This window comes from Acanthopagrus latus, chromosome 23, assembly GCF_904848185.1.
Source record: "Acanthopagrus latus isolate v.2019 chromosome 23, fAcaLat1.1, whole genome shotgun sequence".
Lineage (NCBI taxonomy): Eukaryota > Metazoa > Chordata > Actinopteri > Spariformes > Sparidae > Acanthopagrus > Acanthopagrus latus.
The window spans coordinates 4,161,350-4,184,565 of NC_051061.1; the positions used below are offsets into that span (position 1 = coordinate 4,161,350).

The window sequence follows — 23,216 nt, forward strand, 5'->3', positions numbered from 1 at the left end:
TGTGTGTGTGTGTGTGTGTGTGTGTGTGTGTGTGTGTGATGTAGCTCTGTGGCTGAGCAGAAGACCACAGTCAGCATCCTCGACGACATCGGCAGCATGTTCGATGACCTGGCTGACCAGCTGGACGCCATGTTGGAGTAATCATAGAAACCAGTCAGCCTGTCTCCACAGCAACGCTGCATCAGGAGTGACTCAGATGGCACAATGGGCAATACGCCTCTCTCTTTCTCTCTCTCTCTCTCTCTCTCTCTCTCTCCTTCTCTTCATCCCTCTCTCTCTCTGTCGTGCTCATCTTCTTCTCACTCTTCCCGTCGTCCATCCACCGCCGCTCTGAAAAAAAAAAAGCCTCTTCTCTCCTCCTCTTCCTCTCATCCCCTGCCGCCGATGATGGAGCAGCGCCACAGAACCTGGACGGACATGTGGCGGGGAGAGAACAAGACTGAAGAGTGGATAAAGAGAGAGAGAGACTTAAAGAGGGAGAGGGACCAAAAGCGACTGGAAGTGGAGAGAGCATTTTAAAAAAAGATAAACACGCAAGATAGGAAGGTGGAGAAACGCTACAAAATGGAGGAGACTGCAATCAAAACGTGGGTCTTTTCAGAACTCCACATGGACACTTGAAGCTATCGCGGCGAACAAATAAACTAAACTAATACTGATTGAAAAACCAACTGTGTTATGAATCATAGTATGGTATGTGTACATTCTAAGCATGGAGAGTTTATATCTACTGAAAAAGTCCTGCATTAGCACAGTAATATATAATATACCGATAAATATGAATCTCTAGCTCTTTGGTTTGATGTCTTGGTTCTGTGTGGAATGGTGACCTCTGGTGTTGTGACGATGTAAATGACTCGGTGGAAAGATTTTTATCCGTGACCAAAACGAGACTATATAAGCTCCTGAGGTGCGTGTGTGCGTGCGCGTGAGACGAGGACGAAGCGTGACAGGTGTGTGTACGTGAGCTCGCCGACTGTCGGAAGTCAAGGATCGAGAAAATTTAGTTCTCCCCCTGCCCCGGCTGCATCCAAACACTCTGCTGCATCCTCACGATCACCCCTCAACACACGCACACAAACACACACACTTGGGAGAAGCACAATGAGCCACGCAGCCAGCTTGCACACACACACACACACACAAACACAGGGAAGCCCGCACAAGATAAATTCAGATGAGTGACGGGGAGGGAGGAGGAAAAAAACGGCAGTGAGGCTACGGCACGTTGTCTGAAAGCAGGCGGTAGGTCTTTAGGGGGGAAATAAAAAAGTTTGGGAACGTTTTTGGAAAAGGTTTCCAGGATGTCTTTATAGAGGTGCGGTGCGATGGAACGCAGAGTTAGTAGAGCTGCTGAATTCTTCACGATACCTGCTGTCGTTTGAGAGGAAAAACAAGGGTGTAGCAGCAGACTTCAGGCTTCCCACACACTCAGAAGAATGACACGATTTAAATTCAGCGACTGAAAATCAGTTTGTAATTACAGAAAAAAACTTCTAATTTATGATCTTGGAGAAATTTCTGCTCCCTGAATTAATCTTCAAATGCATTATAAGTAGGGGGTGCATTGATCCGGTGTTAACAGAGCATTTCAATATTTACGCATCTTTGATCCAAAATGTAAAAAGTTCATTTACTTACTTAAAAATGCATTCATTCACAGTCTAGTTTCTTCTGCTCTGTGGAAAAATCCATAATCTATGAATATGCTAATGTTCTCATCCTTCAGATGTCTCCCACTGGACACACTTCTGACTGGAGGGTGCCTTTAAAATAAATGTACTAAACTGCGTTGAACTCTGGGAACTGGGATTTTTTTTATTTTTTTTTTTCTTGAGACAGCATGAGGCCCGGGATTGCTGTGGTGCTAAAACCTCAGCCTGTCAGTCAGCAGCCGACCTTCAGTCAGCAAGCGTTTCAGTGGGGACGTCACGGGAATTTTACGATAAATTTAAAGAAATAACACCATTTAATCTTGACTGGTCACTTCTGTCAACACCTGATCAGGTTAATGAGGTCAGAATCGGCCTCGGTTCCTTCCCATATTAATGTCTGAGTGCCTGTGTGGGATCCCTGAATGATTTTCACCAGGAAATCCAAACTACAAAAATGACACCTGGACTGAAGCTTCTTCCCGACACCTCGGTGGACAGCCCTCCTCTTTCAAAGCTCTGTCTATCTCGTCCGACACTCTTCCAGCCGCCCACCCCGTGTTGCCATGACAATCTACAAAATCACCCCTCTCACCATCCTCATTGGTATCACCTTGGTTACTGCACAGTGTGTTGCCATGACGGCGCATTTGTGGACTTAAAAAAAATAAATAAATAAAAAAAACGTGCAAAGATGGAGCGTGTGGCGGGCAGATATCTGTGAAGTTGGATGGTTTGTTTAAAGGGGCACTCCCGTGATTTAGTACGGCACTTCGGTAAAGCTGGATCCTACACTTCCCATAATGCAGTAGTGTCTTTCATTAGACCCGTTCTGCCTCCTGGTAAACACCCATGTCTTTCAGTGCCCCATGAACTCAGTTTGTAACGAAGGCTTTCAGTTATAAATGTGAACTCTCTGTGCTGAAATAACCCTTGTGACATCATCATGACATCATTAGGGTTATTGATGTATTACTATTTGATCCTCCAGGGCCATAAAGGCCATTTTAAAGAGTTACCACAAGCAGAGCTCTACTTACCAGGACTAGTAAACTGATAAAATTATCGGCGTGCCCCTTTAAGTTCCTCAACCCGACCAGGAAACCACATCGTGGTGCGACACATCCGGTATTCCATTTGCACCTCGGTCCACAAAGAAAATCTAAGTTTCACAGCCCACAGCAGCCACACTCCTTTATATAAATGACTAAGAATTAAGAGAATAGTTGTGGTATTTAAATTATGATCACATAGAGATTATATATATGGATATTTGCGGAAAAAAAAAAGAAAAAAAGAAGTGTATTTATGATGTGTGTGTCATGATCCTGAAGACTATTTTTCAAAGTAAACAGATCTAATCTGAGTGTTGAATCAGTTTGCTTCTCCATGCTTAAGTGGTCTGAGCTGATGAATCATTGTAGGATACCATGTTGGGATATTTCCAGGAAGCGTTTCTGTTTCTTTTTTTGTTTTGTTTTTATTTTTGTGTACATGTGTCCAGGTGTGGCGATGTGTATATTACAAGCAATTCTCGTTGTTCCGTTTTTATTGTTTTTTGTATTATTTTAAATGCAAAGTTGAGTTTTTTTTTTGTTTTTTTTTTTCTTTGAAACATGTGCCTTGCTTTGTGATTTTGGTCTGACTAAAATACAGTAGATGGGTATGTACTATATATGGGGATCTCTCTCTTGTCCTGTTTATATTTGTTATTTAATATGCCATCATGAAAAAGTATGCTGCCCCCCCACAAACACCAATAAGATGCAATACTCAAAACATAAAGTCATTTGACCATAACCAAACGCAGGTAACCGTGACATCTTGCTGTATTGTTACCAACAACCAGTGGTTGATATGAACCCATGGTATTAAAGGTGCAGTGTGTAGGATTTTGTGGGAACTAATCATGTTTTCAACAGTGTATAATCACTTGAAACCTGTTTTGTTTTACTTTGGAATGAGCCTTTTTTTTTATCTACAGAGGGAGTGGGCCCTCTTCCACAGGGCCATGTTGCACCACTGTGTTTCTACAGTAGCCTGAAAGGGACAACCCAAACACTCACTCCAGAGAGGGCCTTTTGCAGTTTTAGCAGCCAACGGAGTTTCTCTATTATGCTTTGTTGATGCCAGGCGCACTAAATCCTACGCACTGGCCCTTTAACTTGTATCGTTAAAAACGTCTTCTCCGTCCGGCTGAGCTATAATAAACACACATATTCTCACAAGACAGCTACATTTCACACAAAGCATTCACATGCTTGCAGGAATAAACAACATCAGGGTCTCTCAAGTTAGCTGCTGCCTTCACGTGCTCCTGTGTCACATTAAAGTTGTAATTGCGCAACACTTTGGGAAATGCACTAACTCGCTTTCTGACAGAGAATCATATGAGAAGACGGATGCAACTCTAATGTCTACACAGTGAAAATGATGCAAACAGCCAGTTAGCTTAGCCTAGCATAAAGGTTGGAAACAGGGAGAATGGTAGCCAGCTAACACAGTTAGTTATATCTTGTTTAATCTGAGCAAAAACTGTAAGTGTAAAATTGACACAATTTGTATTTTATTTAATAAAGGCGGTTTTATGTTAGTCTTTGTGCTAAGCTAGTGCCCAGCAGTAGCTTTTATACATGCATCGACACGAGTGTGGTATCCATCTTCTCATCTAGTTTTCTCCAAGAAAGCGGAAAACATTTCCCAAAATGTTGAACGACTACTTTGAAATGTGGTTGTACTAAAACAAGCTTTTCATTGGTTCTAATCACCGACTATTACTGCTGGTCCAGCTTTCACCAGATGTGGGATAAATGTACGTCTGTTTTTGAATATTTTTACACCTGGTGTGCCGCTCAGATATCATCATTGTTTTCAACAGACAGACACCAAATTGATGTGATGTGAATTTCCAAATGATTTTTAATTTTTTTTTTTTTTTGTAGCACATGAATGCATGGTGACAGCAACTAACCCCACTGTTGAGGTCAGAGGTCAGCTCTTATTCTCTCACTTGCTTCAGCAGCGCAGTAAATGCCCCGATCTCCCCCCTCCTCACGGCTGCAGCTTACGGCTCGAAGTTGCTGCCATCTAAACTCAGCCCTGCGGTGTTACAGCAGCACTCTGCCTTCTCTCCTCCTTCCTCTGGTCTCATTTTGGTCATCTGTCATGCTGTAGGCGTTACTTTGAAAGTGTGTTTGGGCGTGTGGGGATCTGGGTCAGGCTACAAAGGTGAAATACTGCAGATGGTGAAAAAACAAACAAAAAAAAAACAACAAAAAAACACAGATGGTCGAATATGTTGTGGAGCAAAAGAACTGTTCATTTTTTTTTTTTCTTGAAAGAAAAAGCCAAGCTGTTTTTATTTGATTTCCCGCCTGTGCTTCTCTGAACGGATACCGGGCTGGTGTCTCCTCTGCTCTGCAGTGACTGTATGTGAATGCTCGAGAGAGGCCGCGTGTGTTCTGTGTTGCTCTGCTATTGACTGTATGAAACCCGAGCGTGTGGGCATGTGTGTATGAGTGTTAGTGTGTGTGTGTGTGAGTGTGTGTGTGTGCGTGCGTGCGTATGTATGTGTGTTGTAGTGAGTGGACAGTGGTGTGCTTGCAGTGACTGCATCTTATGGCCATCTGCTCTGAATAAATAAATGTTCTATACAAACAGCCTCTCTCTGTGTGTTGTGATGTGAACTTGGTATCTCCCCTCCTCCAGGGGGCAGCACATGACTGAAATAAAGCAATCAGCTGTCAGACGACACCCTCACAGCCCCCTTACCCTCAGGGGGGTTTTCATTTTATTTGGCTATTTTACACACAATGGGCTTGATTAAAGAACAGTCTGACAAACTGGGTCATTTGCTATTTAATTTTCTGGCCAGGAGTCAGATGGGATGACTGACATCACTCCAATCAACAGTTTTTCCAGCAAATAAGAAGCTGGTGAGCTTAGCCCGGCCAAATGTAACAAATCCGCCTACCAGCAGCTCTTAAGATCATTAATTCGCATTAATATCTTGTTTATTTAATATGTACAAAGACCAAAGTGTAAATGGTGTGACTGCTCTCTAAACACACAATATGTAAATTTTCCCTTAAGGTTCTCTTAATTGATAAAGTGAAAACAGAAAAGGCAGTCGGATGACGTCTTAAAATGTTCGCCAGCGTCCTTCCTCAGTTTCTAACACGCCATCTGGTGTTTCCCCCCGAAAGTTAGTGTGACAGGCGACCAAATGAAACACACAATTAACTTGAATAATTGTATGGATTGTTCTTGGTTTAAACAGTTTGAAACACTGAGGGAATGTAAGTACTCAACAGCATACAGACCAGACGTCCAGATGTTTTAATGCAGAAATGTTACATATCCTACTGTACTCTTTATTTTCCTTTTGACAACATCTTGTGGTCTCCATCACATGACTTATAGGCCAAATATAGGCTTATACCCTCTATTTGTTCAAAAACTGTTTTTTTACTGTCTGCCCAAATATGTTTTGATAGAACAGAGGTTTTGTGCTCATTTAATGTATATTCATTATGTAATCATAACCATTTATCTAACTCACCATGCATTGCACTTTCAAATCTAATGTTAAAACTGTCATGATGCTAGATATACAGTTCAGGTCAGACTCCCCAGGGTGCTAGCATACAAAATTCACACACACAAACACTGTTTACAGCTTCATATAACCCTGTAACTGCAGCCAAAGCACAGGAACAAAAACACAGATCAACAGTTCTCAAAGTGTACAACAGTTTTATTGATCAATGATCAACTCAGGCTTACATGATTACAAGTATACAAGAAATATCTGAAACTGTGACCAGTGAAGACACTTCCTCTCGTCCCCACTCCCTTCCTCACCAAGGCTGAAGTGAGGAGTGGCCAAGTCTGCTTTGAAATGAAGGCAAAGTACTTCTGAACATCTGTGAAGACTTAACTTAGGCCATGTGACTAAACTTGGATGTAGATGATGTCATGAAATCAAAACTACCCTCCCAGGCATATTTAGTCATTTTTCAACCCAATATGGGTCCTGAAACATCATTTAGGGAAAGCAGGACTTTACTTGAGCTCAGTGGCACTTTCTCTGCTTTTGCCCCAGGGTTTTTTTTAAGGTTAATTACACACAATCGACTGTTTGTCTTCACTACAGGTCTGTGGAGTGTTACAGTCATAGAACAACAATCAGTATTAAGTTATGTTTATTCTAACCAGCTGAGGTTAGAGATCGGAGGGGGGGGGGACAGGAAGAGGGAAGAAAGAGACACCTCGCTACAGTCTTTCCTCACTCTTCATCCACACATATGGCACTCATTGAGACACACTCACATATACACAGCAACACATGCATGCACACGGACCGTCTTCCTCTCTCCCTGTCCCTCGGTTATTTAGGCCAGTGTGAGTCATTCTCATGGGCACGTGTCCAGGCTCGGCACTATCTCTTATTTTACACAACTGTACAACCGTGGAGTGGCTCTCAATACAGCTCTATCATGGCACTAATACAAAAAGAAAAAACAAAAACTCAGGAAATCTATAGATCTGTTATTCTCTTTAAAGTCTTATTTACTTATTAAAAAGGTGGTTTATAAAGGCTGGTTTCACAGAGCTCATCTGGGCGACACCACAATGAACAAGCGGAGAGGAAATGTGTTATTACACCTGCGTCCGTCCGCGCTGACGTGCACACTTTTTCCGTCTAGAACTGAAATGCGGTGTTAAAGAGACAAACCTTCTTCCTCCGGACAGCCTCCGCTAAGGAAAAGACTGCAGTTCATTTGTAATGCTACTCGACCAGTGTTATTATCAATACACTTGCTGGGTGAGAGTGCAGGGACACTCCACTCAGATGTTCAATGAAATCTCATTCATGTTAGATGATGCAGTGTACACCTGTGTGTTTTTACATGCAGCCTCGGTACATTTCTTTGGCCCAAACGAGAGTCTGATTAGCAGCTTTCACATCAGTCTTAAATGAACTGACTGAAATACCACTTTCTTTTTAACTGAATCGTCCTGAAATAGCAATTTAACCATCCTCAAGCAAATTTAAACCATCAAGATTTAAGTTTTTTTTACATTGTTAAAATGATCTGGAGTTGTTAGTTAGATATATTAGCATTATAGGTACTTTTACCTCCAAAATGTACTCAGATGAAGTACTTCACTACACCTATTTAGTGCAAATGTGCTGTTCTGTCACATTTAACTGCTGCTCGCTGTTTAACACATGCTCCCCTGAACAGAAACTCCTGCTGTGTGTGTAGCTGCCAGCTCTATTAGCTCTTTGTACTGTTTGCTGCGTAAGCCAAGAACACCTCGGTTCTCCGCTGCTAACAGCTTTTAGCTCCCCTTCTTCCTATTTCAAATACGGATTTGTTGTTCTCAGCGTAGCATCATCAGGGAATAAATAGGAATGCATTCCCCCGTTCATAGCATCATTTCAGATTTTAACGCTTCATATTTTACATAGGTCTTGTCTGAGTACCCAGCCAGTAATAATAATAATAATAATAATAATAATAATAATAATAATAATAATAATAATAATAATAATAATAATAATAGTAACTGTAGTTACAGCATGAATGAGGACGCACTCCTGTGTAGTCAGTGCTCGGTTCAGTTATACAAACCTAGGTACAGAAGTTGTTTCATCCTAGAGGTGTCCCAGTGAAGATCTATGTTTATCCCAAACACATTTATTATCACACCTGAGACAATAGGACGCTGGAGCCCTGACCCAATGTCTGAAAAAAATGTTGAGCAAACTTCTTACATGCTGCAGACTCAAGTTGAAGTTGAGAGTCGAATAAAAATGTTTGGAGTTGTTATAAAGGAGTTCTCTGTAAGAGTAGGTCACAGAGATCCACAGTATGTCTTTGAAAATCAGATCAGCAAATGAAAGAATGTGAGAATAAGACTTCTGGGCCAGAGTCAATAAAGTCTACATACATTATAACATAACAAACTGTTGCTACTTCAGATGATTAAACAATCTTATCCCACATTGTTTGTCTCATCTTTGTCCCGGTACATTCTGGGATAACATAAATACATTTGGAGTGAGTGTGGTGTCACTCAACATTTGTGAAACCAGCCCTTTGACTTATCTGAACAGTATGCATTAGGCATCATCAGTACAGTTCTTGAATGGCAGGAGTGTCCACAGGGAGTAAGCAGGACCATCTTGAGTTTAAAAAAAAACAAACTCTCTGCTTCCTGCTCTGATTACAGGGAGGCAGCGTCCAGTCAACGTCGGTTTTGGTGCAGAGTGACGAACTGTAAGGCAGCTTGTCTTATTTTGCCCCATAATGCACTGCTGATGAGGTCACTAAGGAAAGCGTGACCCCAAGCTGAGCCCCGACCCCGACGGTGGGGTCCAGGTGTCCGGGTGTGTTTACAGGAGTGTAAAAGCAACTCTTATATAAAATAGTTCCGATGCAGCTTGCTTGTGAGGTGGCGGTTATTATTGGTCTGTGGCTGTTTTTAATCACAGCCAAGGTAACGGCTGTGCAGGAGAAAATCATGTGGAAAGGTTACCGTTCATAGCCTCATGTGAAGTCGACTGGACTCCTGCAGAGCAAGCTGTTAGCTTAGCACGTCCACACCTGAGAGAGAGACACAGAATTTACTGCAGAAGCTCAATAAAGGCACATGTTTGTGGGAAGGAGAGCTTTAAATAATGCTGGTTGACACTTTAAGGCCTTTTTTATTCTTCTTCTTCTTTGAAAACCAGCAGTGGTTGGATAAATTAAACTTTAGACTGTAGTATGAATGGAAAGACATCTAACATGCATAACACTTATAGAATCTGGATGGATAAAGCAGTAAACATCACAGTAATGAGTGATGCGAGAGAAACTGATGGAGACGTGATGTGTCGTACCTTGACGGTGCTGTCGACAGCTCCAGAGAAGAGGCGTCCTCTGGAGACAGCAAGAGCTGTGACACTGCCCTGGTGCCTCAGCAGGGTCTGGGTACAGATCATGTTGTCCATGCTCCACACCTAGAAAACACACGCACACACACATATACCTTTTACCTTCTGGACGTATCCCAGTGAAGATCCCTATTCATCCAAAACACATTATCTATCATTCCTACAAGACATGCACACACACAGAAACAGACACACTGCGTGTCCTCACCCGAAGTGAGCGGTCGTAGGAGGCGCTGAACACTTTGGTCTGATCAGGGGTGGAGATGACGGCGAGAGCATAAACTGTTCCCACGTGGCCTGTCAGAGTCCGCACCTGCTCTTTGGACTCAATGTCCCACACCTACAGAGACGACACAAACACCTTCGTTACTGTAATAATCATCATTGAAACACCAGCATCACAGGTCTGTGTCAGAGGAAGAATCTTGGTGGAAGTAAGCGGCGGCTAAATCCTCATTAAGTCTCCATCAGATCTTAGTCTGGCGTTAGTGTCTTGAGTGCATTCCACCCTGGCTTTATAGTGCCTGATCTGAAGCCTGAAATGGGCATGAAAAAGGGAAATTTAAAAAAACAACGGTCAAGCCAGAAACGACCTCATGCCTTGCAAGAGAGGGCGAGACATATTGTGGTTTCGCTCATGAGGCAGGAATGAAAAAAAGAAAAGTGGGAATCAAAAAACAAAAAGGTGTGTACTCAGTCCTGTGTGTGTGTGCAAATCCTCTTACATGAATGAGGTTTTCATAAGTGCCACAGACGATGTGGTGGTTGGTGACGGCGATGGAGTAGACGCTGCCCCCGCTGGTCTGCAGGACGTGAACACACTCCAGAGACCGGATGTCCCAAATCTGACAGAGAGAGGGAGAGAGTCAGAGAGTCAGAGAGTCAGAGAGTCAGAGAGGGCTGTTGGGTTGAAAAAAAGTAACTTTTTACAGATGGGAAGGGACAAAGGCATAAATACACAAGTTTTCAGCAGTGGAAAAAGTGAGTTGCTCAACAGCTGCAAGTTGTCAAGTTTCATCTCCATGGCAACACACAGTGGAGCGATAGCTGTTTCGACTGAGTCCAGCTGGCCAATCGCAATGCAGTGCTGAAAACAGGCCATGAAATGCAGCGGAGACAGAGGAGATATACTGCACAGATTATCTGTGTCCGACTGTCTCTCTCATGCACACACACAGAAACGCACATGCACACATATAAGGCCTCACAAATGTCTTTATGGTCATCACTGTTCTGAAGCTTTAATCAACTCAGCTCTGCACGCAAACATCACTGTGAGCATTGAAACACTGGCAGGTTTAAAATAATCCAGCTGGTATGATCCTTTTGGTTGGATGACCTAGTACCTCTGTTTATGGTTGGTTTTTTTTTGGGTTTTTTTCCCGGAGCCCTTTATTCCAACACCTCACCCGTCTCGCTGAAATGAATATATTGTTGGTCTGAGGGTAAATTCCAAAATTACACACCATAAAAATGTAGCATTTTGGCTTCAAATCCAGCCTCTGAGCTCTGTCAAGGCATCTCCCTGTCTCTCTATTTTATACTATCCAATGAATGCTAATTTAACAACTGATAATCCTTGGTAGTCTGATTAATTAAAGGGAATTTAAGTGCCAACTATTTTTGTAACAGCACGGTGGTAGCCGCAGTTTACAAGCAAGCTAATCAGTCCACCTCATCAGACATTTAATACAAAAACACAAAGAATTCTACATTCCTCATTTCAGAGAAGACATCAGTGCAAACTATTTTCAAGGAACTTGTATCTTCTCTGTGTCAGTACTTTAATTGCCAAAATGTTCAAAGGGATGGTTTTCATTGAATACTGGCAACATTTGTCGCAGCATTTTCTGCAGTGAAACGTTTTCTAAATGACTTCTGCAGCTAAGCACTGGCTAGAGACTAACTCCTCTGCTTATGAGCGCTGCAAAAAAGACTTTATCTGTCCTTTCATCTCTCTTTTCTCATTTTTCATTCTCCCCCCATTCCCAAAACCAGTGCCTCTCTCTTTGCTGTCATTTTGCTCCTTCTCTTTATCTGTCTGCAGCGTCCCTGAGGTATTCATTAGTGACCAACTCTAGCACGACAGCGGAGACACACACACACACACACACACACACACACACACACACACACACACACACACACACACACACACACACACACACACACACAGAGGCAGACAGAGATGAACATGCAGGCACACAGAGTACTTTCAACAGTGAGGCAGTGAATGAAGATGACAGCCAGACAGAGACACAAAGTCCTTTTTATATAGAGAGGACAGAATCCAATTACTGACCACAATATATCCAAACAGCTTTCTCTGCACCGCGCACACACACACACACACACACACACACACACACACACACACACACACACACACACACACACACACACACACACACACACACACACACACACACACACACACACACAGGCAAAGGCAGCTTTACAGTAACAGCAATAGGGTTTCTGAACTTACAGCTCATCACCACCAATATTGTGTTCAGGGTCATGCTGACGCACATGATATCTAAAAACATAGCTAAACAACACATACCAGTTAAGCTTTGCATGGTAACCCTTGCTCTCTCTCTCTCTCACACACACACACACACACACACACAAACACGCACACACAGACACACACACACACACAGACACACACACACACACACACAGAGCAGGGCCTGTATTCTAACCTATTTAGCAACCAAGGGGACTGGTCAAAGAATTGGTCCATGATTCTGTAAACCACGTGGAGCTGTATTTTTGGGCAACTTGGCTAAACCGGTATAAATGTTCCGTTTTTCTTCTTCCTTCCTCCAGCTTTTTATTTTAATGCTCTGTCTCCAAAATTAACTACAGCCACCATCGAAATCCCACTCAAATCTGTCACTGGCAGATCAATCTGGAACCCCTGCCAAACGCAACACTTATAAATCTACATTCTGTAGCACCTCATGACAAAACTGAAACTAGATTAAGTGCATCTGAGTCGAAATACTCACATTGCATCAGCCACAGTTAAAAACTATACTGGCACTTAAGAGAGCGCAAACCTCCGCCAAGGCCCAGCATTCCATTTAATTCAACACTGTTGTTGCTGCACTGCAGAGTAGTCCAGTAATTTAAATTAATGAATTAATGTAATTTAATTTAATGAAGGTGAAATATTGCTTGTTCTGACACAACCATTGGATTTTTGAAACCTCAGATCAAAGACAAAAAATTTGTCTGAACTGTGTGTCCATGTATACACCATTAGTATCTCCCCACCCTTCCCTCCACCTACCTTGATGGTCTGATATGAGCCGCTGTACAGGTGGTTCTGGGAGGCCACCAGAGCTCTAACCCAGTGATTGAGACCGGTCAGCTCCTTCTTCAGCTTCAGCTCCGTGCCCACAATATCCCACACCTACACAAACATACACAAACACACAAAAACACTTCATGAAAATGAATAAATAAACAAATAAATAACTTTACCGACCAAGCTAAACAAACAGAAGACCTAATGAAAAGGACAAAGGATCAAAACTACTCTAACATCATTGGTTTGACTCGTATCACAAAAGTTTTCCTATTGCAAACTTTCTTCTGCAAAAAAAATGTGTTTTGCTATTATTGCTTGAGTAATAACAATGTGCTTTCATTGTCTTTTTAAATAGTCAGCACACATACTTTAAGACATGCTGTGCATGGAGCCAAGCTGTGGGTGAACAGACAGCAGTGAACTCAGTAAAGTGCATGATGTCACTGAGCTGAAATAGAGAGACGCTGGGTGACAGGAGGAGGAGGCAGGGTTGAGTTGGGTAAGAAAGGAAAGTCCCTGTGTAAAAGGACTGACATCACGCGCACACACAATCAATTCTCTCACTCACTTGTAACCATAGTATCAAAGACAAGGTTACAGCCATCACTTCTTACTGTCTGCCTCTCCCCCTCTCCCCTCTCAGCCACAGCTTTACACTCTTCTTTATAACTGATCTCAGCAGTGAAGTCGGGCCAAGCAACAGCAAGTATTAAACCACTGTCAAGAAATCAGACTCAAATGCTCAGCAACCACAGACCACTTTCTTATCTCCACTGACTCAGTGGAGTCAGTCTTGGGTCCTGTTCTCTTCTGTACATGTTACAATGAGTTGATATTTGTAACCATATGATATCAACCATAGTGTCTACTTCCATTGCGCTGAGGTTGCAAATTATCACAAGCCAAAATGAATCAAAGCCATTAGTTTTCATGATAACTGTTGAACCAGCTACACACATACATTTATTTTGAAATGTCTTGTCTTGTCTTGGCTGATGGGATGGCTGTGTAGTTTATTTTCTCACCTTGGTGTCATTTTTGACCCTGTATATATTTTTATTTAATTAATGATGTATAAAAAGATCTCTATATGCAAGATCTTATTGGTGTAATGATGCAGTTTAAACAAACCTTGACTTCAGTGGAAAATAAACTGATTTTAGGATGATATGGCACAACACATACTGGAATATATCATCTACACAACTGTACCTTAATGGCCTTGAGTGAGCCGCTGAACAACATGTTGTGGGAGGAGACCAGTGTGCATACAGGGTTGTCATGGGCACGGATAGTATTGACTTTCTGCAGGGTCTGGATGTCCCACACCTGCACAGCAGCAACACACAACAGAAAGACAAAAACACAACTTGTATAGATGCTCACAATTAAAAGTGTACAAGGTTGCCCTTACAGGAGGAAGCAGGGAGATGCATGTAACTCACAATGATGGTGCAGTCAGCAGAGCCACTGTATAGCTTGTTTCTATGGAAACAAAAAAGATACTGAGTCATGGTCTGGGGGAAGGCCAGTCATTCCCAGCTTTACATGCACGTCACAGAATGTGTTGTTCTTGTGCATGTGTGCATTTTATTACCCCTGGATACACAGCGCCAGTACGATGCCATCGTGACCCTCGAGGGTCTTCTGACACTTGTAGGTGGTGCAGGTGTCCCATACCTGAGGGGAGAAGGGACAATGATTGACATATTACTAAAGGGCAAAATAAATACCTCAACTTGTAGAAAATACATACCATAAATACTTTTGTTTATGTGTAACTTTTTTGCATTTCATGTCCAACAATGTTTTCTAACGTTTGAGTAACTTTATTGGCATTAGAACAAATCTTGACTCCAGATCTCCTATACAAAACAAGGTTGTGGGTGGAAGTTATCAGAATCTCTATGGAAGTACATGGGGGATGGCTGTGTTCAGATCAAAAATAGTACTGCGCCGAAAAAGAAAAAAACAGACCATTAGGGGCTGTGTTGGTGTAGGCGTGTAGCTACAGGTCCTTCATGGAAAATAAAATCTATATAGTTCAGTTTGAGTTCTACACCATGTTTTAAGGACCTCTGCTGCATCAACAGTGGGTGTCAAGAAAATAAAATCTGGAGGATGATTTTTCGTAATGTATTTTTACACAGTGCTAATGTGGATCTTTTATTTGTTTTGTGTACTTGAGTGTGTTGATGTTACCTTGATAGTCTTATCTGAGGATCCGGAGAAGAGCAGGTCCCCGGTGGAGTAGACACACAGACACCAAACGGGACCCTGGTGGCCAACAAATGTGCCCTTACACTTGAAGATCTGCTGGGGGTCGTATGCTACACACAGGCACAGAGACGGGTCAGACTGGATAGGTACTTTTCATTGGAAACTAAACAAAAGAGGACTATAACTGAAGCTGGAGTGAGAGAATTATAAAAGGGACAGGGATGTAGATAGGAAAAGGAGAAAGGAAGAGACAGGCTGGTTGGTGAGGGGAGTGAGTGGGAGCGAGTGGGAGCAAGGGGGAAGAGGAATGAATTGCCAGAGAAGATAGTCAGGGATTTACATTCCATTTCAAATCAACAGAACTGTAATGATTACAACATTAAAAACCTGACATGTCAAGTGTTTTCCTCCTCTGAGAGAGGTGGGGAATAACAAAGGAATAGTGGTCTTAAAAAGGAAGACAGACAAAGCAGATACTTACAGCCCAGGATTCCCATGTTGAGCCTCGCATTGATGTGGGACAACTCATCCTGCAGAGACAGAGACAAGAAAATTTGGTATTTGTTCACTTGTAAGTGAATGAATCTGAAGTGACTCCAATAGTGTTACTCTGTCCACCTGATTCAAACGTTTATTCTCACATGTACCCTTGTCTCTGTCTCTCTGATAGGTGCACAGACACACTTACGTTAAGCATGGAGGCATCTCGACGAAATTCCATTAGGTCCTCGCTGAGTTTACTCTGGTTCTCATCGAGCACATCTAAAAAACACACACGGGCAAAGTTAACAACAACTAAAAACATAGTAAGAATGATGTGCTTAAACAAGGTGGCCAATTAGTGTCATTAAACTCTCTCAGTCAATAATTTCTGTCAATATTTATCCATCAGCTGCTGTGTGGTCTTAAAATCATGCTTGCAGTGCAGGGCAAGGCTGAAACGTGATCTGATGAAAACGGGGAATTAGGAATGCACCAACGCAACCCCCACAGTACACATTCCCATGTGATAAACACAGTCACACTAATGTTGTCAATAGGAATTTATTCACTTGGTAGAATATGTAGGTAAAACCATCTTACCAAACTTTAGCTCCAGGTTCTTCTCTAGCTGATCTAACTTCTCAGACAGTTTGCCTAACATGGAGCGAAGGAAGGCAATGTCTTGGTCCTTTTGGGCCAGAGTCAGCTGCATCTCATGGAACCTACAGGGATCAGAGACTTCATAGATGAGCAGAGCAGGAGACAATAATATGTTTACTATATTCAGGAGGTATTTAATTAAGTTTAAACAGTCATTAGAATTGTGAAAAATAGGCTAAATACTTCACAGACTGAAACCAATCAATGTGACAAATGTTTTGATGATATATTTGTTATAATCAATAGCTCCACCTGTGATCTGTACAGTTTGAGCATGTCTTCCCACCTGTCATCAGTCTGCTGCAGAAACTCCTTCAGACCCTCAAATTTACACACCTCCAGGTGTGTTTCATATGTGTCTTGATTACCAATGAATGTACAGCTGTTGGGGAGGAGAGGAGAGGCAGGTTAGTGGAAGCTAGAGAAGTGTGTTATATGAATAAAAGACAGAGAGGGACATTATGAGACACAGTAGATGAAAAAATGAACAAAACAAAAAGATGGATTGCAAATGTATAACAAATCAGTATAAGACTTTACAAGAAATGGGAGATGGTTAATGTGTCAGCACATAAACACATTTGTGTGCTACTAGGACTTACCCATATTTGGAGTGTGGACACTTGATGTGCTCACACTCTTTAAGGTGAGCCTCCAGGTTCATGGTGAGCAGTGGGGGGCAGGAGGGGTTGTTGGGGCAGCGGACTGGTCTGTAGTCACAACTGACCTCATGTTCTCTGCAGCGTGAGGAGAGCAGATTTAATGTGTTGCTGCTGTTTAAAAGGGAAGCAGTGGAAGAACAATGTCCTATGAATGCTCTATAGTCCTTACTTGCGTGCAGACAATTTGATAGTGAACGGGCAGCCCAGTGGGTCCACCTCGTATGCTCCAGGTTTCCCAGCCACTGTGGAGGTGGGGGCTGCAGCCCCTGCTGCTGCACTGCCTGTGGCCCTGCAGCCGTATTTACAATGAATGAACAGCTCTCCAATCTGCTCGGCTACCGCGATGTTGTTCACTACAACTGTTAGCTTAGCCGCATCCACTGGGCACTTGTCTGTGAGGAGAACAAATGTGATCAGATGGTTATAATAAACTACAGCCACAGTGCTATAACATTTAAATGCAATATAGATATAATTAATGTTATTAGTAGGGCTGCACAGTCAATCACTATTATGAATGGAGCATTTTGACGCCTGTCTGCTAAAGCATTTATCTTTATTACTATAATTGAATATAATTTTCTTTACCACAACCTTTAGCCCTAGGTATTGATGCCATCTGTGTTTGACAAGTAACACTGTCCATCATGATGTAGGTCTCTTACTCTCACCGACACATTTAACTCTTACCTGAAGTCAAGGCACATCGTCTGCAGAAGGTATGCTGAGGAGAGAGGAAAAACAGATCATCATAAAATGTTCAACATTTGTGTTGTTTGTTTTAACACAAATGACCATTCACTAAGCCCCACTTTACTTTGCCTGTCAGGCTTTCTGCTGTAAGCAGCTGATGAAAAGGAGGCTTCTCATTTCCGGCAATTGGTGATTTCATTGGCTGTACTGACACCTGTTGCTTACAGTTTTTTTGCTATTAATTTTATAATCGAAGATTAGCTTCTTAGTAAACTGAAAATGCTGTCTTATGCTGACATTCTAATGCTTCCAGCTGACATATTTTAAAACAACAATCCTGTGAAAAGGTCTTAAATCTGTTCCTGATGACATTAACCAACATCTACACACACGTCCCAGAAATCCTAACCAATTGATGATCCATATAAAAGGACAAGATAGGATAGATTCAAGATAAGGACTAATTGGTGTGTTTTGGTGAATGTTACGCTATCTGGGATAAGACATTTGGCTGGAGTTATAGGAATGTAGCCAACTTTAGTCTCTGTGACACAACAGCAACCAGGAGCGGCTCCCATGAGGTATAGAAATACTACATAACAGACAAGACGGTACTTTTATTAAGCATCGGCTGTGACTTCACACAATAGTGAATGCTGCTGGTCTCGGAATAACACTGAGTTGCCAATTTAAAAAGTGCGCTAGTTAGCTGGACATGCTAACTATTGTAGCTGACCTTAGTGCAGACAGATATACTATACAAACTTTTGCTCTAGTATTTGTGTCTTTGTAGAGGGTAAAGAATACAAATCCAAACAGGTAATATGCAATGTATCTCTCACACTACAACCCCATGAACACCGCCTCGGCATTGTGAGATCCAAAACTCGAGGTGCCTGTCGTGCCTAGTGACAGTTACTAAGCTATGATTGGAAAACTGCCACTCAGGGGAGGGGGTTTAGCAAACTGTCAATTATAATTTACTTATGATGCATCATCAATCACAGCCTTTTTAGGAAAATATCACATATTTATGCAAATCTCAATTGAGAAACTAGGAATTAAAACTTCAGAGAGAGTCAGCAGAGTGTTTGAGGATGACGGACGGAGGAAGGAAAGGCTGGAAAGGACCAAATTCAACTCACCCCACATGTGGTAATGACGGGGTCCTTGAAAACATTACAGCACAACTGGCAGCACAGTTTCACCGACGGCTGTTCAGCAAAAACCTGGGGCTCCTATACATAAACACACGCGTTAATTTCTTTATTTGCTCAGAATGTGTAGTGGTTTCAGCTCCTAAACTAATTTGCCACTGTGCTTTGACGTTTACTTGTTTGTGAGCATAAGTTTCCTGACATACTGTTTGTAAACGTTTGTGTTAGGCTTCATACCGTGTCCTCCTCCTCTTCATGTAGAGAGAATGTAGAGCGCAGAGACATGTTGGACTCTGAATGGAGTGATCGGACTGAGATGGCTGAATCAGACCTCCGAGGAGTCCCAATAGGGGGCTGAGGAGATGGGAGGAAGCAGTGGAGAGGAAATGTTATGTGCTATTCATACATCAATAGTACCATGGTATTGGGATCCTGTACACAAGTTCCATAATCATAGTTCACACAAAACTGATGATAAAATGTGAGGTTTGAGAGTCATTAACCCATAACAGGTTTATTTTTGAATAGTCTGCTTCAGTAAGCTTCATTATAAATGGTAATGAGTTTGAGATTTTGAATTTATTAGACGGAGCTGAAAAAAACATTAAAAGTAAAAGGATATGTGTGTGTGAGAGAGTTTACCATCCCATCGTCATCATCCCTGGGAGAGTAGGTGAGAGTGCTAGAGGAGGAGGGAGTTCTTCTGTGCTGTTTATAGCTGCTGGACGCTTCTGCTGAAAACATACATTAATAAATATAAATACGAAAATAATGGAGTGTTTTAGTGACTATCAAGCAAGGGGAAGTAACAAAAATGCAGATAAACTAAAAACACTTGTAAGGTGCAAGATTATATGTGTATCACCTTTAGTTCCAGCAGCTACGGCTGAGAAAGTCGGGCCAAATGAGGCCTCCATCTTGCTCTGCAGATGAGAAAGGAGACTTTAAGCCTCACTTTATTTAAATAAAAAGAACAATTCCAGACAGAACATGTCACGCACCACAGCTAGAATATAGGGATTTCAATAAAATCTCTCTTCATGACTGTAGTGGTTCTTACCCCACTGCTGGAGTCAGCTGGTGGGGTGGAGGGGCTGCTGGGGGTGGTTGCTGTGGTGCCTGGTGCTGCTTCTCCGGAGTATCTGTTGCTGCGTGGCGTCTTTCCGCTGCTCATAACCCAAAACGCAAACAGACGCACGAGGAAATACTAGCAGCTAGCAGGGCTGCTAGGCCTAGGTACATGAGAAAGGATATTGGGGGGCAGAGAGGTCAGGATGAATGTTGTGCCACACAGTGCAAAAATAATACATTTCATGATTTGATTTGATTTGAGCAGCACTACAGGAGCCTGGATGAAATCAGATCAAATACATATTGTCAGCCTCAGCCATAAGTAGGCTTTATGGTTTAACAGAGACAGAGAACAAACACACCCACAGTTGGCAAAAGAAATACTGATGTCTGCCAGTTGCCAAAATACTGCTTAAAGCTACTTAAGGCGCAGTAGCAGATCATGGAACTTGTACAGTGGAGTTCATGTTGTTTATCAGACGACTTTGACCTACTTTAGTAGCTTCAGGCACAACAAAACACTCAAACAAATCTATTCCACTTTAGTCATTCCAGCAAGGAAGATTGTTTCATGCTATAGTTTGCATGCCTGGATTGTTTTCCATAGTTCGTGAAAAGCGTCCAAGCTCTGAGCACACGTTCAATCAGCAATGGCTGAACACAGGAAGTTTAAAGTTCAGCCACTCAGTCAGTCAGTCTGTAATTTACCAGTAAGGAACAAATATGTCCACTGGCAGTGGTATATGTTTCCCTCAAATTCTGAATAGATGTTGTCCATCCATGATAGTGTTAAAGGATGTTTTTATATCAATATTGTATCTGTGTTCTGAAATGATCATTCCACTCAACGTGAACATGTTTTGTTTTTTTTTACCATATCATGAAGCCTTTATTTCTCTTCAAAGTAAGTAAACATGTTATAACATTGCTTTAAGTTTGGTTTTGCTCAATATGACTGTTTCCTTTTGCATGTTAAATGCAAAACTTAGTCGGCAGTCTCAGCTGAAAAGAGGAAGTTTAAATTTGCAGAAGTCTTTTTTTTTTTTTTAAGAGGCATTTGAAAAAGTGTACAGAACACTGCACAAGTGAAACTATCTTTGCATTACACAGGAATGCACTGCTGAGGTCAGAAATCCTCCTCCTGAGACATACACACAGCTGAGGCAGCAGGAAAAACCACATAACAGCTGTCTTACTGAAAGCAGCACTGACGCCAGGCCTTATCAACAATTTAATGACGGGAACAGTGAAAAAGTGACCAGCATCTGCAAACCCTCAAACATACAGGCTGAGAGGGAGGGAGCAACACGCAGACAAAGGCGAGAGGGAGAAGTGACAGCCAAAAACCAGTGACCCGTTCAACTAGATAGTGATTTAAACAGAAAGGTATGCGGACTGTCAGTTCATATGGTAATAAGCTGCAGAATCGGCCGATGAAACTAGCCAGGACCTCTAATCCGCCGCAACCCCCGTCACTGTCTTTTTTCAGGAGCCAGGAGATTCCCGTAAAGAGGAGCCTCGACACCCAAAAAAAGGGGGGCGGAACACACAGCGGAGCAAAGTTGAAGACTGACAGCTAGCTAGCTAAATGTTCAAAGGCCGAAAACAGAAGAGTAGAACAGTTGTGCGCGTGTTAGCTATCATACGCGACAGCTCATGTTGCAGTTTCTTATCAAACGTCATCTTGTCGACAACCATTTAAAACTGCGATAATTAGCTAGCTAGCTAAAGTGGCTTGTTTGTTAGCTTAAGTTAGCTAATGTTACATTTTCTGTTAGCAATCACTGCTGCTAACTGCGTTCGTCAAACTCGGCTAACAACCAACGGAGAGTCTGCTTTATTTAATAGCGAGTACGACAATTATTTAATAATAGCTTGGTTTTAGTTTGTGGACTTACCATCATTATCGTAACAGCGTAGCCTCAAGTCTGCAGACGAATTCCCAAATCTTCCCCTCTCTCTATCTCTCGCTCTCTCTCTGCCTCGCATACACACAGCTCGGATGCCGCAGTGCATTGCGGGACATGTAGGAGCGGGCGCACCGCTGTCGCGTGACGAGTATGGTTCTCTCCGCTGTCGCACTACGCCACCCACAATCCACTTCGCGGAGCAGCCATTGGACTCGGTGCTGTCAGTATACTCCGCAAACCAACTGCAAAGCGCACTCTTCCCAAACACATCCACATCTGCACCGGTTCCGCGTCGTTATTGGTTCTCGTGGAGACCGAACCATCATGCGACAGCCACCATCACGTTTTACGGTGAATACACGTGCACGGTGGCGTGATGTAGGGAGAGACTGAAGAGAGACGTGCGGCTACATGGGAAAAATACATTATTATCATACCAGAGGGATGCTTGACTATATGCGCACTGTCATTCTATACAGGAAGGTGGTATAGTGTAAAATAAACCAACAATTATCTACTCAGTTTCAGTTTCATATATATATATATATATATATATATATATATATATATATATATATATATATATATATATATATATATATATATATATATATATAAGGGCTGCATTCACAGGCTAAACAAATGACACAATAATATAACCATGCACAAGTCTATTGTACATTGTAGATAGAAAGAGCAACCTCCTTTACCAACAAAACAAACAAGGACAAATCAAAACTTGCACTGATGGAGCAAGACTTTTCATGTGATATTACTAACCAATTAATAATGAATGGAACAAATGAGTTAAAGACCATACAATGCAAGTACACTGAAAGGATGAGGGTGTGAAGAGAGTGATGGGTTGCAAGATACTCGCCTGTGAAGCTTGAGTTCACTGTGTGTTGACACTGATGGCATGTCCATGTAATAAAGTATGCCAACATGACTTGCTGTGTAGTGGTTGAAGATATACATTTCAGCCCTCAGGTGATGAAAGATGCTCCATGACGTGAGACACCAGTGGCAGCTTTAGTGTCTTTTTCACGGGGGCTCAGTGTCAGCTCTACTTTATAATATTAAACACTGCAAAAAAAAAAAAAACACAGACCACACACACACACAGCAAGAGATCAGGCCAGGTAATATCCAACTTTAATGCAAAGTTATTCTGTCATGTTGAGTCAAAAATCTAACTGAATTAATGCAATCTTATCTTATCATTAGCCTGCTTATAAAGTTAAAGGGCACATAGGTGAGTTTCAAGTGTTCTTTTTTTTTAAAATTTAAGTGTTACAAAGCAATGCAACTTCTAGCAGTTGACTTAACATGACATGAATAACATGAACACTTTGCATTAAATGTGACCCTTAATACTGAACAGAACTAAATGGAAATATTACATGAAATAAAATACTTTAAAGTCACTGTTTTAGGC

General features: G+C 42.0%; 2 protein-coding genes across 8 annotated transcripts in view; one reads left to right on the forward strand and one right to left on the reverse strand.

Moving 5' to 3' along the window:
- The window catches only part of caskin1 (CASK interacting protein 1), a 102,760-nt gene extending 97,448 nt beyond the window's left edge, over positions 1 to 5,312 (forward strand). For all 6 annotated transcript variants that reach the window (XM_037089166.1, XM_037089167.1, XM_037089169.1 and 3 more), the window contains one exon: positions 45 to 5,312. In XM_037089166.1, the coding sequence (XP_036945061.1) occupies positions 45 to 141 (97 nt within the window). In that variant the 3' untranslated portion in view covers positions 142 to 5,312. The remainder of the gene's footprint in view (positions 1 to 44) is intronic.
- A 1,070-nt stretch (positions 5,313 to 6,382) lies between these two features.
- On the reverse strand, positions 6,383 to 21,918 carry traf7 (TNF receptor-associated factor 7). Of its 2 annotated transcripts, none has more exons than XM_037089247.1 (22): positions 21,767 to 21,918; positions 19,858 to 20,029; positions 19,663 to 19,720; positions 19,440 to 19,528; positions 19,035 to 19,151; positions 18,786 to 18,878; positions 17,638 to 17,671; positions 17,117 to 17,339; positions 16,888 to 17,022; positions 16,572 to 16,667; positions 16,226 to 16,347; positions 15,831 to 15,904; positions 15,624 to 15,672; positions 15,125 to 15,252; positions 14,520 to 14,602; positions 14,368 to 14,407; positions 14,135 to 14,251; positions 12,902 to 13,024; positions 10,326 to 10,445; positions 9,809 to 9,940; positions 9,547 to 9,666; positions 6,383 to 9,268 (listed from the first exon to the last, which is right to left on the reverse strand). In XM_037089247.1, exons 2-22 carry the CDS (start codon positions 19,969 to 19,971, stop codon positions 9,254 to 9,256), a joined length of 2,082 nt encoding a protein of 693 aa, XP_036945142.1. In that variant the 5' UTR covers positions 19,972 to 20,029; positions 21,767 to 21,918; the 3' UTR covers positions 6,383 to 9,253. The 2 variants fall into 2 exon arrangements, with proteins under 2 accessions (XP_036945142.1, XP_036945140.1); XM_037089245.1 differs by having other exon boundaries at positions 19,440 to 19,531.
- Positions 21,919 to 23,216: the final 1,298 nt, after the last annotated feature.

Bases quoted from the DNA above. Each gene is read 5' to 3' on its own strand.
- traf7 (XM_037089245.1), bottom strand. From the start codon at position 19,971: ATGAGCAGCGGAAAGACGCCACGCAGCAACAGATACTCCGGAGAAGCA. The intron at 17,023-17,116 runs GTAAGGACTATA...CTCACGCTGCAG, and splicing joins ATCAAATTGTCTGCACGCAA to AGAACATGAGGTCAGTTGTG. The intron at 16,668-16,887 runs GTAAGTCCTAGT...CCTCCCCAACAG, and splicing joins TGTCCACACTCCAAATATGG to CTGTACATTCATTGGTAATC.